The following is an 18492-nucleotide window of genomic DNA, read 5'->3' on the forward strand; positions in this document are numbered from 1 at the left end:
CTATGAAAGCTTTTCGAACTATTTAAAAAATTATGGGGTTACGTGCCAAAACGAGTTCTGATTATGAGGCACACCGTAGTGGGGGACTCCGGAAATTTGGACCACCTGGGGTTCTTTAACGTGCACCTAAATCTAAGTACACGGGTGTTTTCGCATTTCGTCCCCATCGAAATGCGGCCGCGGTGGCCGGGATTCGATCCCGCGACCTCGTGCTCAGCAGCCCAACACCATAGCCACTGAGCAACCACGGCGGGTGATTTGAACTATTTAATACTGTTGTCCGTTATGGTCAAGTAGTCCCAAACATCTACGTGTAAGTACTTGTCATTTGCACTCAAGAATTGAACGCGATCATATTCCTTTAGGTGATAAAATTTAAGTGTAATTTTTTGTTTGCGCTAACAGTGAAACAAGCATTTACCTAGCTTAGCGATCATAGATTGGGTTATTATTGGCGCTTACAAGTATAAATATATGACAATGAAACGTCATAAATGATTTTTGCACTTCGTATCATAAGGATGAAAATAATTCTAATTCCTAGTATAACACGGAAAGTTTTCATAACCTACCCAAGCGAAACATTTTTACCCTGCTTAGTTTTTCTTTGTACACCGAATAAAATGAAGGTGAAGGGCAAAGTGGTACATTTTCTGAAGTGACAGAGCTAAGCCAGGTAGCTACAAGCCATTTACAGGAACCAGTACTCATCTGCACTAGCTGGAGTATGCCACTTACTCATTGTGCAGAATAAACCATGACAGTAGGTATTCTGCTCGCCAGTCAGTCGAGTCATTCATGTAAGTCGGAGAGTAACACGAAAACTATAGAGGCGATTGTTCATAGACACCGCTATTGTAGAATGAAGCATGCGGAATTTCAAGCAATGACGTTTTTTCAGAAATGGTAGCACGTATGGCATTCCAAGTGATACGCACAATGCCATGCTCAGTTTTTTTTCTGAAGTTGAATGTGTCGTCTGATTTTCTTTCAGTTTAATACTGTCTAGCATGACAATTTTAAGCAATTAATGTAGACTGAATAAATGTTCTGCGCTTAAGAAATTGGTTAGAAAAGAAAGTTTTTCACCTCATCCTCAAAACAAACCTTTCAACCGCGAGCGTAAATCAGTTGCTCGAGCGTGTTGCCAGGGGGTTGCCTTTAAAGAAAATGTAACCATTTAGGATTTTGCTACGCTTTAAATAGTAGTTCAATTTCATAAACTTGTGAACTAGAAAATCTGCTTCAGTATTTATTTTTAACAGGCAGTGTAACCTCCAAAGCTGGGTAAATTTCCTAACACAGTTACGACCGCACAACATTCTTGCAAAGCCAGAGCACAACGCTATATAAAAATTCTGATCCAATATTAGCTTTAATATTGTGACACAAGGATGAAAGTAACAGTGAAATCTATTTACAGCTGATATTACAAGAGACAGGCAGCGCAGGCAAGTCCCTAACGTTGTTGTCTTCCGACACCAGCTCGTGCCCATCTTCTTCCACCTTGTTCCCAGCGTTGTAACATATGGCCCGCCGGCGTGGAAGCACCGTCCCGGTGCGTCTTATGTAGACGAAGACTGGTAGCGTTTGAGGCGGCCAACGTGCACGACGTCACGGGGAGGCTGGGCAGAGTAAGCGGGAGTCGTGACCGGGGAGATTTCGTATGTTACAGGTGTCACCTGGCGGAGGACCCGGTAAGGACCAGCGTAGCGCGACATTAGCTTTTCTGATAGGCCCACGCGTCGGCTAGGAGACCATAGAAGGACAAGGTCCCCGGGAAGGAAATTAGCGTCACGGTGGCGACCGTCATATGTAATCTTCTGCGTGTTCTGCGAAATCGAAAGGCGACGATGAGCAATTTGACGTGCCTGTTCGGCTGTGCCAATGACGTCTCGGGCGTATTCCGACGTAGAATCCTGAGCGATGGGCAGGACGGTGTCGAAAGGCAATACGGGGTCGCGGCCGCACAATAAAAAATGTCACAGTTTCGCCCTAAGGGCGAAGCAATGAATGCGATAGCAACACAGCAATGTCATACGAAGTAAGGTGAGCGGCTTTGGTAGCAATATGAATTGTAGTAAACATGAGCTGATTAAGTAAGCAGGTGTGCTGCGGCGTAAGTAGACCGACATGAAGAGAGACTCGATGACCACGAGGAGGCGCGTGTGAAACGGTGGTGTTGATGAGAAGCGCTTCCCGTGGGCAGCGCGTGCGAAGGGACACACCTGTAGCGCTGCACTGCCGACCCGGGCAGCATTGCATGTGTGGCGTGCGTTGGAAAATGTGGCCCGACTATTACTAACTGACTGAACAAGCGTGGTGTGAGCGCGCACAAACAAACATGCATAGATCACACTGAATGACTGCAGACAACGACTGTCAAAACGCTGGCAGCAAGCGCATATATACGCCGCAGCAGCGGGCGAAGGTACGTGCGGTCTATCGCTTCAACGGAAACTGAGCGGCGAATGCACGGCACATAAAGGTCAGAGCCGTGTGGAGATAAGAGACGGTGCGGACGAGCGACGAGCGCGGTTGTTGGCAGCGTAGAAGTGCCCCCCCGCGCTCCCTCCGGCGCTGGCTTCCCGCTTCCTTGCTTGCGCGTGGGTGATTGAGTGCGTTCGCTCTCCGTGATATCGCGCGTCCCCGCATGCTACCGCTCGGGCATACGGCGCGCGGCGAAGATTTTATCTATAGGGAACCTCACGTCGACGGCGACGGCGACGGCGACGGCAGAAATCCGGTAGAAGTGTCCATATAATTGCTATCACAATAAAATAAAAAATGTCACAGTTTCGCCCTAAGGACGAAGCAGTGAATGCGATAGCAACACAGCAATGTCATACGAAGTAAGGTGAGCGGCTTTGGTAGCAATATGAATTGTAGTAAACATGAGCTGATTAAGGATGATGTTGTGCAAAAGAAACTCAGCGACGTCGGTCGCGCAGGATATCGGAAGAGATTTGGTGATCGCGTACCGAGTTGCATAGTCGGTAGCGACAGCAATCCACTTGTTGCCGGAAGCAGATATAGGGAAAGGTCCAAGCAGGTCTAACCCAACGCGAAAGAACGGTTCGGATGGCACGTCGATAGGTTGAAGGCGACCAGCAGGGAGTAGAGGTGGCTTTTTTCCGGCGCTGACATAACTCGCAAGAAGCGACGTAGCGGTTGACGGATCGGTATAGACCGGGCCAAAAGAATCGGCGTCGTACACGATCGTACGTGCGAGAGACGCCAAGGTGACCAGCCGTGGGTACATCGTATAACTGAGAGAGAATGGTGGCACGCAGATGGCGGGGAACGACAAACAGCAGCTCGGGGCCACCAGGGTGCATGCTGCGCCGATACAACGTGCCGTCCTGGATGAGAAACAGTCGGAGGGAGGGGTCGGACGGCGCAGACGCGAGGTTGTCCATGACGTCACGTATGTAGGGGTCACGGCGCTGCTCGGTGGCGAGGTCAGCGAATGCAGAGAGTGAGGGAACAGGAGCAGGAGCGTCGGTCGCACAAATATCCGGAGGGTCGACAGGATGACGTGACAGACAGTCGGCATCTTGGTTTAAACGACCTGACTTGTAGGCCACGGTGTACGGGTACTCCTGAAGTCGCAATGCGCAGCGACCGAGGCGGCCTGTAGGGTCCTTCAGGGAAGAGAGCCAGCACAGCGCATGGTGGTCTGTAGTGACTGTAAATGGCCGACCGTATAAGTATGGACGAAATTTCGCGACGGCCCAGACAAGTGCAAGGCACTCTCGCTCGGTGATAGAATAGTTGCGTTCAGCAGCAGAAAGCAAACGACTTGCGTATGCAATCACACGGTCATTCCCTCGCTGACGCTGAGACAAAATGGCGCCGATTCCATGACCACTGGCGTCAGTGCGGACTTCCGTAGGTGCAGACGGGTCGAAGTGCACCAATATAGGTGGAGATGTCAACAGGGAGATGAGTGTCGTGAAGGCGGACGCTTGCTCAGGGCCCCAGGAAATTGAAGCATCAGCTTTCAGAAGCGCAGTAAGAGGTCGGGAGACTTCCGTAAATTTGTGAACAAAGCGGCGGAAGTAAGAACACAGGCCCACAAAGCTCCGTACATCCTTGGCGCTGGTCGGTACGGGAAAATTCTCCACAGCCCGCACTTTACTTGGGTCTGGGCGCACACCAGATGAGTCAACAAGATGGCCAAGGATAGTGATTTGGCGGTGACTGAAGTGACACAGACGAATTAAGCTGGAGGCCAGCATTTCGAAATACAGAAAGAACTAATGAAAGGCGCTCGAGGTGTGTGGCAAACGTAGGAGCGAAAACGATGACGTAATCTAGGTAAGAAAGACAGATGGACCACTTGAGTCCATGCAGAAGTGCGTCCATCATACGTTCCAACGTGGCTGGGGCATTACACAAGCCGAAAGGCATGACTTTGAACTGGTATAGGCCATCCGGTGTTACAAACGCTGTCTTCTCGCGGTCCATGTCGTCTACAGCAATCTGCCAGTAGCCGGACCGAAGGTCGATGGAAGAAAAATATTTCGCACCGTGAAGGCAGTCCAGCGCGTCATCGATGCGGGGGAGAGGATAAACATCTTTTTTTTGTTATATTGTTCAAGTGCCGGTAGTCCACGCAGAAGCGTCAGCTGTTGTCCTTTTTAACAAGGACTTCAGGGGACGCCCACGGGCTTGAAGACGGCCGAATTATTCCCCGAGAAAGCATCTTTTCGACTTCCGTTTGAATAAATTGTCGCTCATGCAAGGAAACCCGATATGGTCTCCGGTGAATCGGATGGGCGTCACCAGTGTCAATGACGTGTTTCGCAATGGAAGTCTGACCTAAAGGGCGACCATCCAAGTCAAAAATGTCGCTGAATGAGGCGAGCAAACGACGTAGCTGGTCGGCGTGCTGAGGCGCGAGATCAGGAGAAATCATGTTGGAGACGTCGGGTAAGGTAGTTCGTGAAGAAGGCGATGAAGCACCTTGAGACGACGTTTCAGTCGTCAAGGCCGAGAGGTGGTAGTCTTCGCAAGATGACAGCGTGACTAAAGCTATGTCTTGCGGTAGAACGTGGCTGTATGGTCCGAAGTTTAGAATAGGCGGGCACGTATAATTGTTCGTAACATTCACGACAGTGTGAGGAAGCGCAATGTTATGGGTCAGGGGGACGTCCGAAATAGGAGAGACGATGTAATCGCAGTCAGGCACAGGTGGGGAGGGCGAAAGAATGACGCACGTCATAGCTTGGGGGGCAAGACGAATGTGCTCGGTTGAACACAATCTGCTGGAAACTTCCTCAGGAGGGTCAGAAGAGCAGGGCAAATCGAGCTGAACAAGTCCCGCGGAGCAATCAATTAACGCCGAATGCGCTGATAGAAAATCGAGACCCAAAATAACGTCGTGGGGACATTCTTCCAGAATAGTGAAAAGGACAGAGGTCTGACGGCCAGCGACACTGACACGAGCAGCACACATTCCTTTGACGGCCGGCGTTCTGCCATCAGCGACCCGCACGACACAGGACGCAGCAGGTGTGATGACTTTAGTCAGGCGTCGACGAAGAGGGTCACTCATGACAGAGATGTGAGCGCCGGTATCAATTAGAGCCGTTACAAGGACACCATCCACATACACCTGAAGTAAATTTCTATCCGTCGGCAGGGTCAGCAGAGGAATTTCAGTCCGGGTCGATGTAGCAGCGTCACCCCTCGGAGCTGCCCCCGTCAGTTTTCCGACGAGCACCGGTACATGGGCGACGGAGAACGGCGAAGATTAGCTGGGCGAGGCAGGGGCCGTCGAGGAGAAGGCGAACGACTCGGCCGTGTAGGTGGCGAGGTCTCAGCACGGTGGTAAGGCTCTGTGGGTTCTTCCGGGGGCGGGCGAAAACCTGGTGAGCGATGGTCTGGTTGGAATGCAGATCGAAATGAGCGTGTCCAGGTGTTGCGGCAGTGACGAGAAATATGGCCAACACGTCGGCAGTTAAAGCAAATAGGCCTGTCATCTGGTGTTGGCCATTCCATTGGGTTACGATAGGGCCGTGAGTGGTACTGGTTCCGCGGTGCCAGGTCAGTAGTAGTAAAGGCGTCGGATCGGTTGATGGGGCAGACGGAGGGAACACCAAGGTTCGCCAATTCTTCGTGAACGACAGACTGGATTAGGGAAACCGTGGGTCGAAAATCGTTCGGGGCATACGTCTGGGAGTTAACCGGCGATGCGGCCTCTATGTCTCGGCGAACGATGCGCACAATGCTTTCGGACGTGGTCGGCTGAGGCGCGGAATGGTCTTCGCACGATGATGTAGCGGCTGTATTGATGGACAATTCGACGGCCTTTAGCTTCTTTGAAACGTCTGCATTCACTTATGATGTCGTCGATGCTTGTGCAGTTCTTGTACACGAGCAGGTTAAAGGCATCGTCAGCTATGCCCTTCAGCACATGGTTCACCTTTTCATCTTCCGGCATTCGCTCGTCCACCTTGCGGCAAAGGGCAAGAACGTCCTGAATATACGTCACGTAGGACTCGGTTGACGTCTGGGCGCGAGTTCCGAGTTCCCTCTTCGCGGCTCGTTGTCGCCCAACTGTCCTCCCGAAAAGGTCGCAGAGCTTTTTCTTACATTGCTCCGAACTCGTTAGCTCCTCTTCGTGTGTCTGAAACCAGACCTTTGCCGCGCCGTTCAAATAGTAGATCAGATTGGCTAACATAACGGTCTGGTCCCACCTGTTACTTTCGCTGACACGCTCGCACAGCCGGAGCCAATCTTTGACGTCCAGGTTGTCGGTCCCCGTAAACGTGCCAGGTTCGCGGGGTTGAGCCAAGATGACGGTTGGCATGGTGCGCACCGTTGTTGTCGCCGTTGTAGCCGCTTCGTCAGTTGGCATGGTGGTAACGGCCAGGCTACGTCCGCTTCGGAGCTCCGTCTCGCATGAGATGTACCCCGCACCTCCACCAAAATATGACACAAGGATGAAAGTAACAGTGAAATCTATTTACAGCTGATATTACAAGAGACAGGCAGCGCAGGCAAGTCCCTAACGTTGTTGTCTTCCGACACCAGCTCGTGCCCATCTTCTTCCACCTTGTTCCCAGCGTTGTAACAATATATAACTATTTATCCGCGTTCATGGACATCAATTATATTTCCTGTTACAGAGCCACCGCTCATTTTCCTGTTGCCGGCCCCCGAAAGCTTATATTCATTGTAATTATGCAGACAAATGTTCAAAGAACCTAACATAGACTCATGGTACCTATCTTTGGAAGGAGGCCACTTCTTGCTGAACTGACACATACTCGAAAACATACACCGTGATACAACGGAGAGTTGTGACATACTTGACTTCTTGAAGAGCCATTTGTCACCGCTAGCTTTTGCAGATACCTTAGCGCTACCATAATTGTAAAATCGCACATGCAACTTGCTCGTAGCTTTAGCCCATGGATGATGGACAGACTTTTCCCATGAAAGCTGCCAAGTAAAACGCGATGATGAGATCCGTTATGGAAATCAATCTCCCATATATCATCCCTCGTAGTTGACCAGTGCATGATGTGAGTGATGCGTGGCGGTCACGTTCTGTGTGTGCGCACGCTGCTACCGCTAAACTCATAGACTTGTTCGACTTATCCAGATGAGACTTCGACGTGAGAGGATTCACCAGCTGCAGTACCCCGAGAGCCCGCTTATGAAGATCAACTTCCACATCATCATGGCTTTCATTGATCAGTAGGTTTTCAGGATGTCATGTGAAGAGTTATTTAAAACGCTTACACAAGAAGTGTTGTCCACGAATTAGGCCAGTAAAATATTGCTACGAGAGAGACATTCTGCCTGGGGCAGACGAAAAAGAAGACGGTTCTGTCGGGTGCTGGTGGCTGTCCACCATCTTGGCTACTGTGTCTTTTACGTATAGTGTAAATACAGTGTAAATATTCTCGCCTTGTGTCGTTTTACGTAGCAATATTGACGCCTTAGCCTCATGAAATTAAGTAGCTCGCTATTCCTTATTGTAGTATTTAAAATTGTTTTGACTCGAATTATTTCAGGAGCAATACACTTGCTCTTCTTATTTCATAACCTAAGGGACCAGGCAACTAAGTACAGGTGATATTCACCAGACAATCTCATGTGCATGTGCTCCATGACTCTGGCTTAAAATTGAGGGACAATTTTAGCCCGTGGAAAAAGACTACTTGAGCACTGCGTGCAACGAAGCGCTTCCAACACTTTTAGAACTACGGGCATGAATGAGATTTTATGATAGAAGTGGAATGTGTGCGTAATTCAGTGGATGTTTTGGCCATTCATACGTTTGTGAACACTGTGCGCAACATAAATTTCACCCAGCAGCTGGAAAAATACGCCAGGCCACGAGCCAGACAAACATTTCCAGCTCTAATTAGTCCTATAATTGCCAAATACAGTTCCACATCTGGCCATGTGGAGTATATTTTAAAAATAAATAAATTGTTGCTATAGTAAAGACCTAACAATGTAAATAGAAATTGTTTACCCAACTATCCACAATCAAAAGTTGACTCTAGCGTACCAAAACGCTACTATAGTACGCTTAAATTTTTGAAGTATACTCAGCGTAGTTCTTATGATACGTTGGGCATTACAATGTTTGTAAGAGCTCTCTCTCTCCTTACATAATGCATTTGGAAAAGTGCAAAGTAAGCTTGTTCGTAACATGATAAGAAAGAGCCGTATGTTTTTTTTTTCAGTGCCCGGTCACACCTGAGTAACATATAGATTTGGTCACCTGTCCATCAGTGACGTCATAGAACCTCTGCAGAAGGTTGACAATGGTGCTCTTGCCACACTTCTTCCTCCCAATGACAGCGACCATCTCTCCGGGATCGATGGACAGCGAGAAGTTCTGCAGCGCCTGGGATGATATAAGCAGAATAATTATTTATTATTTTTGTTTGATACCTCAAAGACCCCAGTTAGGGTTTTACAGGAGGGGTAATACATTGTGCTCTAAAGACAAGCTCAATTAAAAGACGTGCTTGAAGAGCACTATTCTTAAGTGGTAGGTTACGTTCTGTGAGGCATTTTTCTTTAAAACCTTATCATTTTCGAACATTCATTAAAACGCCTGGTCCACACAACACTAACTCAACGGCGATGTCATAAGTCAAATGTAACAACAAAATAGGACCCCTACTTAATGTACAATTCTGCAAGTGTAAAAATGACAGTTGATATGTGCTGCAATTATCAAACAGTAGGGATGTTAAAGTATTATAGAAATTTATAGTATTTGCATTGGTTTATGAAGCCTCTTGTCTGAAGGTAGTTATGCGTCATATGTCTAATTGCGCAATATTTTACCTTTATGAGCAAGTCATGCTCTGCGTTTTCACAGTTTCGTCTCTTCTCTAAAGCCTAATGTGGGTCATACGCCTTATTAATAAAAATAAAGGAAGGTGCAAAACATAAAGTTATGCACTGATGGTTTTCACTCAACCACAATTAATCCTCCATCACGTGCTTGAATACAGCGCTGAAGAAGAAATGTTTCACTAAGGCACCTAATACCTGCGCAGTGCTAGTTCATCAGCGTGAATCTGATGCGGCTATTCATAAATAGCACGTACAGTATGCCATGAATTTCGGGGGCACCAGTTTCACAACTGACAATTTTCGCTCTATAAAAGCACGACGCTTCTAATTTAACGGATCACTGTGTAAGGTCGCAGACATTACCGCAGATTGAAATATAGAATTCGAGGATGAGCCGTATCTTTGAGGGAACTCGCTGTTTTAGCAAATACCGTATAGCGTAAACTTTTGTGGTCAACTAAACGTCAGACACGCGTGTGAAAAAGAAAGCTGAGCACAATCTACGCATAAGTTTCTGTTGTGAAAGTGATTCTGCAGTTGTCTAACGTGCTGTGTTAAGCCTTTACTAGCGCATATTTGTGCGAATAGCCTTTGTTCTTGCAATACTTTAATACGTAACACATAATTATAATACACGACCCCTTAGCTTAGTGCTTAAGATTGCGTGCAGTAGGATATTAAATATAATTGCTTCGCTCTTGCACACATGTGTGAAACTTGATTCAAGGACGTGTGCATAATCTGTGGCGAAGATAAGCGGCTGTTGCATGTGACATTTATGTCAGGGCTGCATGAGAAAATATCAACGTGCAATCCTTGCCTCGTGGCCAGAGGTACGGCTGAATGGTAAAGCTCGCAGTAGCATTAATTCCAGACCAAAATACCATAGCTCAGTCTTTGCCCAAATAGGGTCAAGGTTGCAGGGAAAATGGAGTTTTAGATTCGAGAGCATCTTATGCTCGGGGCAGCGTCCGTTCTGCGGCGTCCGCACCCATACTGCGCATGCGCAGCTCTCCCTCATTCTGCTCTCCTACGCAGGTCTGCGCTCTCCTCCTCCCCTCTCCCTCTTTCCGCCACAGGTGCGGCGCAGCAAATCATTGCATATAACTCTCTCTCTCCGTCTCTCCTTAAGGGTACGCCGGTAGGCGGCGCAAGTGTCGCGGCGCAGTATAAAGCGCGCGTTCGCTGTGCTTCCGTCATTCTCTCTCTGTGCAACGATGTGCGAAACGCCATGAACAACGTCAACGTCGGCGCTAGTTGTAGCGGCAGCGCCACCACCGCGGAGCAGAGAGAGAGAGAGAGAGAGACAAAACTTTATTTTGATGAGGCACGGAGAAGCGTCGATCTCCGTGGTGGGTGGAGCCTTCAGTCCAGGGCCCCAGCGGCGGTGGCAGCACTTTCGGCTCTGGCGATAAGCTTTCGCTGATCCTCCAGTGCCGAGCTGGTCAGCACCATCTCCCACTGCTCGTGCGTTGCGTTTCGATTTGGAGAGTTATTGAGGATATTTTGGCATGCCCATGTGGTGTGGTAGAGGGTAGCTCGCTCTGTACAAAAAGGACAAAGGGGCTGATAAAGGGTGGGGTACATCGTGTGAAGGAGCGTGAGGTGAGGATAGGTGTTGGTCTGGAGTTGCCTCCAGGTCGCTCGGGAAGCCGGAGTTGTTGCGTTCGGAGCTTCGGGCACAGCTGCAACGTGTGGGACCGGCTTTGGTTCGACAACAACCTGAGCAAGGTCGGGAGCGTCCAGAACGAACGTCAGCGTCGGGGCAAGTCGTGAACGTTCCGATCGAAGTGCAGGAACTCGTGCAATGCCTACCCAGGAACGTTCCCGACGACGCGGCGATCGACGTATACATCAAACGAAAACAACCCCGTACAAACGTCTCCTCTCTTCTCCATACATTCTCTCACTGTAACTTTCATTGGGTTGTGTTGCCAAGTGAAGCGAAACGGAAACTCGATGCGCACCCCCCGCGATGCTTTCGCATCCCACCATGGTTGCCCGTAGGGTGAGATGTGATTTTTTCGGCTAAGGCAGTGCCGTGGTTCTATTTAGGCCAAAATATTCTTATAATGGCTTCGGGTTAGGCTTGCTGGTAGGACGTCCTCGCAATATTTTTGCGCTGCAAGGACACGAAGACAACACAACCCTTTTGCGTTAACAAAACGACGCGTCTAGACGTTTGTACTGTGGAGATGGGTTTGTACAAGGCTTACCCTACGAGCGACGGTCAAGAATGGGCACGACGCTCCTCCACTCCGCAACGCACAAAGGCGCTACGGCAGGGTTCGTCGACTCTCCGACACGGCGCAGAGAAGGCTCCGGAGTCAGATCGCCAACAAACACGGGTTTATTCACCCAAGGTACAGCTCAGTGCTACAGTCACGGCGCTTACGGGCCAAGGCTCGCCGCAAGACCGATCGAGTACGCGCGCCCGCTGCGCTAGGGCTAACCGGGTAGCGGTCCGCCAAGCGCGATAACGAGGAGTCGCGAGAACAAAGGTCTCATGTAACCACCTCGTTGCGAGCCTGAGAGCCTCTCTCTCGCGGCGAGGAAGCGCTCAGCGGACGAGAGCTCGGGTGGAGAGGGTGCCCGGGGGCCGCCGCGCGGGAGGCCAATCAGGGCGCGTCCCGGTGACGTGTCTCGCGGGGCAAGTCCAATCCCGGGGGGGGAGAAGCACGGTTTGCGCGGGAAAGTAAGTCCGGCGCGCTCGCCATGTCCGCCATGTTGCCGTTACGGCGGCGGTTCCCGGGGATCGAGCTAAGCGCCACGCGCGAGCTGGGGGACGAGGCGCGGGAAGGCACCTCGATCCCCACATTCCCCTCTCCTAAAGACCGACGCCAGCCTCCAAAGTGGCTGACCGATGCCAAGTGGCAAGGTTGACTCAGCCAACGGGGCAAAGTCCAAGAGGGTGTCGTCGTCTTCCTCAGGACCAGGACAGGGAGAAGGGGCCACGGCAGTCCAACAAGGCGAAGACGTCGCTTCTCTTGACACAAAGCCAGGGGTTTGCCTTGGCCACCAAAGTTCCGCACACTGGAAGGACCCCCTGCCAGGTGGAAGAGTCGGCAGCCCAGGAAGACGGGGCAGGGCAGCACCATGGTTCAGCCAGCAACACTCGAGGTCCGCCGGACTGGAGCAGCCAGGAACGCGCGGGGCGTGGCTGCCATTTTGGCGCAGCAGCCACCACAGAAGTCACTGGGCTCCCCGGATTGCGCAGGAACAGCAGGCCGGGATAGCCGGCAGCCAGGCCAGCAGCGGCAGCCGGAGTGACCCTCCTCGGCCAGGGGTCAGAGCCTGATTTGGGGACCAGCCACAATTAGCAGCAGCCTAGGCAGCAGGAGGCAAGGCTGGCACGGGTTCGTGGCCCCCAGAGGCAGGAGTCATTCATGGCGGAAGGACCAGGAGCAGCAGGCCTTGAGATCGGCAACAGGCTGACATGGTAGGGCCAGGGACAGCCGGCATCGTGGTCAGCAAGACTGGTGGCACAGTGGAGCCAGGCGCAGGGAGCAGACTGGACGACGCAAGGTGAAGGACAGGAACGCCCCCCGGCATAGCCGGCGTGCCAAGGAAGTTGCCCGCCTGGCTGACAGCCCAAAAAGGGGCGTTTGCCAGGCTGAGGCTTGGGCAACACATAAGAGGGTATATTAGGCCACATGGGCCTGTCACCGCTTCGATGTGCGTCCTTGCACCGTAGCTACATTTCTCCATTCACCGGCATGGTAGGGAATGAAGTCCAGCTACCTGCTAGTGGGAGAAAGCTGACTAGGCGCGTCAGAAGGCGGGTGAGCACGAGAGGGTATATTAGGCCAAAAGGGCCTGTCACCACTTCAACGTGCGCCTTCGCACCGTAGCTGTGTCTCTCCGTTCATCGGCGTGGTATGGAATAAAGTCCGGCTACCAGCTGGTGGGAGAAAACCTGCCTAGGTGCGTTTCCGTAGGTTGTACCGGTGGCGTGGCCTGGGGCCAGCCGTATCACGGTTTGCCTGCGGTTCGTTGACCGCCTCCCCCTCTCCCCAGTCGTTGCTACGGGCAACGAAAGGTTTGAGGTCCGAGACGTGAACTGGACCGCCGACTGGTCTCCCTTGGGAGTCAGCCAGCTTGTATACCAGAGGGGACATTTTGGTCTCCACTCGGTACGGGCCCAACCATTTGGCCGACAGGGAGGCAGAGATGCCTTTGGCGGCGTCACTCAAGACATGGTTGCGTCTGAGGACGAGATCGCCGACACCATAGTGCACGTCCCTATGTGACCGGTCGTACTGGGCTTTTTGTCCAGCTCGCGCTTTTGCCAGGTTGGAACGGGCCAGGTCAAGGGCCGCGTCCATCCGTGAGCGCAGTTCCGCCGCGTAGCCGGAAAGGCCGGCTTTCGTGGCGCACGCCCTGCTGCCGGTCCGCAGAACGCGGTCCATGGGGTTTGGCAGCTCTCTCCCGAAGTTGAGGAAAGCGGGCGTGTACCCAGTCGAACGGTTCACCGTGGACCGCAAGGAGAAGCCTATCTCGTTAAGACAGACATCCCAATCCCTATGTTGCTGGGCAAAGGCCGCGAGCAAGGGCTTGAGGTTCCGGTTAATCCGTTCTGTCGGGTTGGCCTGTGGGTGATACGTGGTTGTCTTGCGGTGCTTAATGCCAAAGGCAGCACACGCATCCACGAACATCTTGGCCGTGAAGTAGGACGCGTTGTCCGTTATCAGCTCCGCCGGAAAGCCAAAGCGGTTAAAGACCTCGGTCAACTTGTCCCAGATTGCGCGTGCCGTTAACTTCCGAAGGGGAAAAAGTTCAACCCATTTCGTGAAGTGATCTGTGACAGCCAGGAGAAAAACGTAGCCTCGCCGGCTTCTGGGAAAGGGTCCCATAATGTCACAGGCCGCGACTTGCCAGGGTAGCTGGCTGTCGATTGGCTGCATGAGCCCGGGGGGTTTGCCCGCGCGAGGCTTCACACATTGGCACACGCGGCATGAGCGGGCGTAGTGAAGAGCGTCACGCTTCATGCCTGGCCAGGTAGCGGAGCGGCACAACTTTTGGAAAGTCTTAAGGCCACTCGCATGTCCGGCCACCCGCGAGTCGTGGAAATAGCTCAGGGTGGCTTTCCTTAGACTGCGGGGTATCACCACCTTGAAAGACTCCTGAGGAGCCTCTTCAGATGGGATGTAGCGCAGGAGAGCTTTATCGGCGTCAAGCAGATACGTATCCAACGTGCCCGCAGCAATACTAGCTGTCCGGGTACGCCCGGCGGCTTTGCCGCCCCACTCCTCTTGGGAGCTCGGCTCTTGGAGCCTGTCAACGATTTCTATTTACAAAACGGGTCGTTCTGCTTAAGCAGATACGGATCCCACGTGCCCGCAACAATACAAGCTGCGTGGCACTCGGCGCCAACAGCAATACCAGCTGTCCGGGTGCGCCCGGCGGCTTTGCCGCCCCGCTCCTCTTGGGAGCTCGGCTCTTTGAGCCCGTCAACGATTGCTATTTACAAAATGGATCGCTCTGCTGAGCCTTTAGCAGCTCTTGCCTGCTGAAGACAATACCCGATGAGGTAACGGGATCCACCAGGTAAACGTCCTCTCCCGGGGCTGGCAATCCGAGGATCGCTTCGCCGTCGGGGGTCGCGCCTTTCGAGCCATTGGAGACACAGGCTCCGGTCTCTACTAAGTGCATGAGGTTCGCGCCTTTTGAGCCATTGGAGACTGAGGCTCCGGCTTCTACTTGGTGCGAATGCTCACGGGAGTGGCGGACCAAAGGATCAAACGCCGAAACGGGGGCTCGCGACAAGGCGTCCGCCACCACGTTTGAACTCCCTTTCCGGTAGCGCAGAACAAGGTACCACTGCCATGTCAACGCCCAGCGCGCGAGGCGGCCCGATGGCTCGCACAAGCGCTTAAGCCGGATTGTACGTCTCCACGGCAAACGGCACGTACGCTAACGCCAACTTCCGGAGAGCAAAAAGGACCAACGGACAGGTGGTCCGCTCAATGCACGACCGACCGAATGGGGCCAGTAAACGGCAAAGAGAAGAGCTGGGCTGCCGCTCCGACAGGCGCATGAGGCCTCACATGACCGGCAGACGGATCGACAGCGGAGCGGGGTGACTCACGCACGTCGAAAATGTCGCTCGGATGCGCCTGAGACAAGCGGTAGGCGGAAAACGCGGCGACTTTGTCGGCTGAGCGGGGTGGCTCGCGCACGACATTGCTTCCCAGCTGCGCTCGGGACAAGGAGAGGCCAGCGAGCAATTTGCACCAACAGCGAGGCAGGGAGGCTCAGCTGCGGCGCACGGGACACCGAACTGCGCTCGGGACTAAGGCAGGCCAGCGAGCGAGCTCGCGCCTACGGCGTAGCGGGAAGGCTGCACCGCGGCGTATCCGTCCGAGAAATGCGCTCGGGAAAACGGTGAGCCAGCGAGCGTATGCGTGCGCGCATCTAAGCAGGGTGGCTCCGATGCGGCACATGGCGCAGTGAACGACGCTCGGGACAAAGGGAGGCCGGCGAGCGTATTCGTGCGAGCATCTAAGCAGGGTGACTCCGATGCGGCACATGGCGCGACGAACGACGCTCGGGACAAAGGGAGGCCGGCGAGCGTATTCGTGCGAGCATCTAAGCGGGGTGGCTCCGATGCGGCACGTTGGGCACAACTGAGCTCGGGACAAAGGCCAGCGAGCGGAGACAGCACGCCGGAGGGGCTAGTAGGCACCTGCTCCCCGCGCGTCTCAAACAGTTGATAAAACCCGTAACTGGCGTGGCTATATAGGACTAGCGTACACATCCGAGCTGTCGACATCACCTAGGGCGCTCCAAGGAAGGGATCGCTCCCGGTGGCCGAAAGCATAGGGTCGCGAAGGCGAACCTACCTCGTGCTATCGGTGTCGTTCGCTCCGAAGGACGATAAGTCCGCAGCCAGGGGGTCAGGCAGGAACGAGGGCCGTGAAGGGGCCTGCTCTGATGCCATGCCGAAACCACGTTGGGCGCCAGTTATGTGGAGATGGGTTTGCACAAGGCTTACCCTACGAGCGACGGTCAGGAAAGGGCACGACGCTCCTCCACTCCGCAACGCACAAAGGCGCTACGGCAGGGTTCGTCGACTCTCCGACACGGCGCAGAGAAGGCTCCGGAGTCAGATCGCCAACAAACACGGGTTTATTCACCCAAGGTACAGCTCAGTGCTACAGTCACGGCGCTTACGGGCCAAGGCTCGCCGCAAGACCGATCGAGTACGCGCGCCCGCTGCGCTAGGGCTAACCGGGTAGCGGTCCGCCAAGCGCGATAACGAGGAGTCGCGAGAACAAAGGTCTCATGTAACCACCTCGTTGCGAGCCTGAGAGCCTCTCTCTCGCGGCGAGGAAGCGCTCAGCGGACGAGAGCTCGGGTGGAGAGGGTGCCCGGGGGCCGCCGCGCGGGAGGCCAATCAGGGCGCGTCCCGGTGACGTGTCTCGCGGGGCAAGTCCAATCCCGGGGGGGGGAGAAGCACGGTTTGCGCGGGAAAGTAAGTCCGGCGCGCTCGCCATGTCCGCCATGTTGCCGTTACGGCGGCGGTTCCCGGGGATCGAGCTAAGCGCCACGCGCGAGCTGGGGGACGAGGCGCGGGAAGGCACCTCGATCCCCACAGTACGAACCGCTTCATTGCTAAGACGTTAGGTTACTGTCTTTGCTAATAAAAAAAAAAAGAAGTGTGATTTTTATACTCGAGGACCACAGAATGTGTACTGTTTGTTGCGCCTTTCAGTAGACTTATACAACTAGGCTAACAATTGGTTATTTTCTCGATATTGTCTCCTGCCAGCTCGCTCTCTGATATTTTTAGAAGAGAACATTGATTCGTTGGGGTTAACGTCACAAAGCAACATTGCGGCAGACGCCGTAGTGAAGGGCTCCGGGTTATATTTTATTACCTGGGGTTCAGTAATGTACGACAAAATTAAAGTACGTGATCAATTTTGCACTTCATCCCGTTCGAAATACGGCCGCTACCGCCGTGTATCAAACCCTCGCCCTCGTGCACAGAAGCAGAACGTAATAGCCAGTACCGGATACCATGGTGCGCGTTTCTTACAGAAGGGAAATGTGTTGTACAAACAATAAATACTTTTTTGAAAACTTTACCTATATAATAACGGTGATCTTTAAACTGCCATTTGAAATATTATATCTGAAAGTCAAGCTGACTATCTGAAACAAGACTATTTGAAGCAGAAGGACAATATAAGTGGATGGTTGGATGGATGGATAAATCGGGATTAATGTTCAAGAGCAACTGTGTGGCTGTGAGAAAGACACGCCATAGTGCAGGGCTCCAGAAATTTTTTCACGTGGAACTAATGCTCGGTAGACTGGAGGTTTTGCATTTCGCGCCCGCCAGAATTTAGCCGCCGCAGCCGGGAGTGGAACCTGCGGTCTCCATGCTGTGCAATAAAGCACCGTAGTCGCCAAGATACCACACCGGGTGCAAGTACGGTGCAAAAGGTTAATCATAGAAGGGAAAATGTCGTCCACCCGAATACTGAGAAGAGTTACATATGAAAAATCTGCCATTCTGCCGCTAAATATGCATATAGTGATCGATGAGTCGATGAGACATGTATTTCCGACAAAATAGGGTGTTTTTATTTAGACCTTCCAGACCTATTGTAAATGGGTTATTCGCATACCGAACATGCCATTTATTAAGTTCTTTGGCGAGGCGGACGTAGTTTGCCGCCAATAACGTGACTATCGGAAGAATTACCAAAACTCGACAATTACCTTTTTTATTGGAACTTTGGCAGCAGTTGCTTGACACCCAATTTTGAGACAGTCCCATTTTAATGCAACCCTACTTTTTTTAAACTTGAAAATAGAACCTAATTCGAGAAATTCATCATCGAATTTCAATCGACGATGAATTGGATATTCCCAGAATTGGATGCCCGACAATCTCAAGCGAGTAGGTACATAGGTTAAGCGAGTAGGTAGCGCTGTGTCCGCGTCGTACCTCTGTGTCTCGTCCCTTTTCGTGCGCTAAAAAGTAAAAGAGTAGGTACAATGTGGCTGTGGCTTTTTCTGCCCCGCACTGACCTTCGCCCCAGAATTGCCTGTTCAAGTTGCAATCTATATACAGCGAAGCTTTGTGTGAGTGCATAAAGAGTTGAGTTGAAGCACCCAGACACACACGCAGGCACACACGCGCAC

At 52.3% G+C, this 18492-nt stretch overlaps 1 protein-coding gene across 1 annotated transcript in view; it reads right to left on the reverse strand.

Annotated features, from left to right (window-relative positions):
• LOC119439963 (phosphatidylcholine translocator ABCB4) overlaps positions 1–18492 on the reverse strand; it is a 148119-nt gene that overhangs the window by 107129 nt on the left and 22498 nt on the right. Inside the window, exon 7 of the mRNA XM_049662682.1 lies at positions 8750–8875. Within this exon, the coding sequence (XP_049518639.1) occupies positions 8750–8875 (126 nt within the window). The remainder of the gene's footprint in view (positions 1–8749; positions 8876–18492) is intronic.

Source organism: Dermacentor silvarum, chromosome 2, assembly GCF_013339745.2.
Source record: "Dermacentor silvarum isolate Dsil-2018 chromosome 2, BIME_Dsil_1.4, whole genome shotgun sequence".
Taxonomy (NCBI): Eukaryota; Metazoa; Arthropoda; class Arachnida; order Ixodida; family Ixodidae; genus Dermacentor; species Dermacentor silvarum.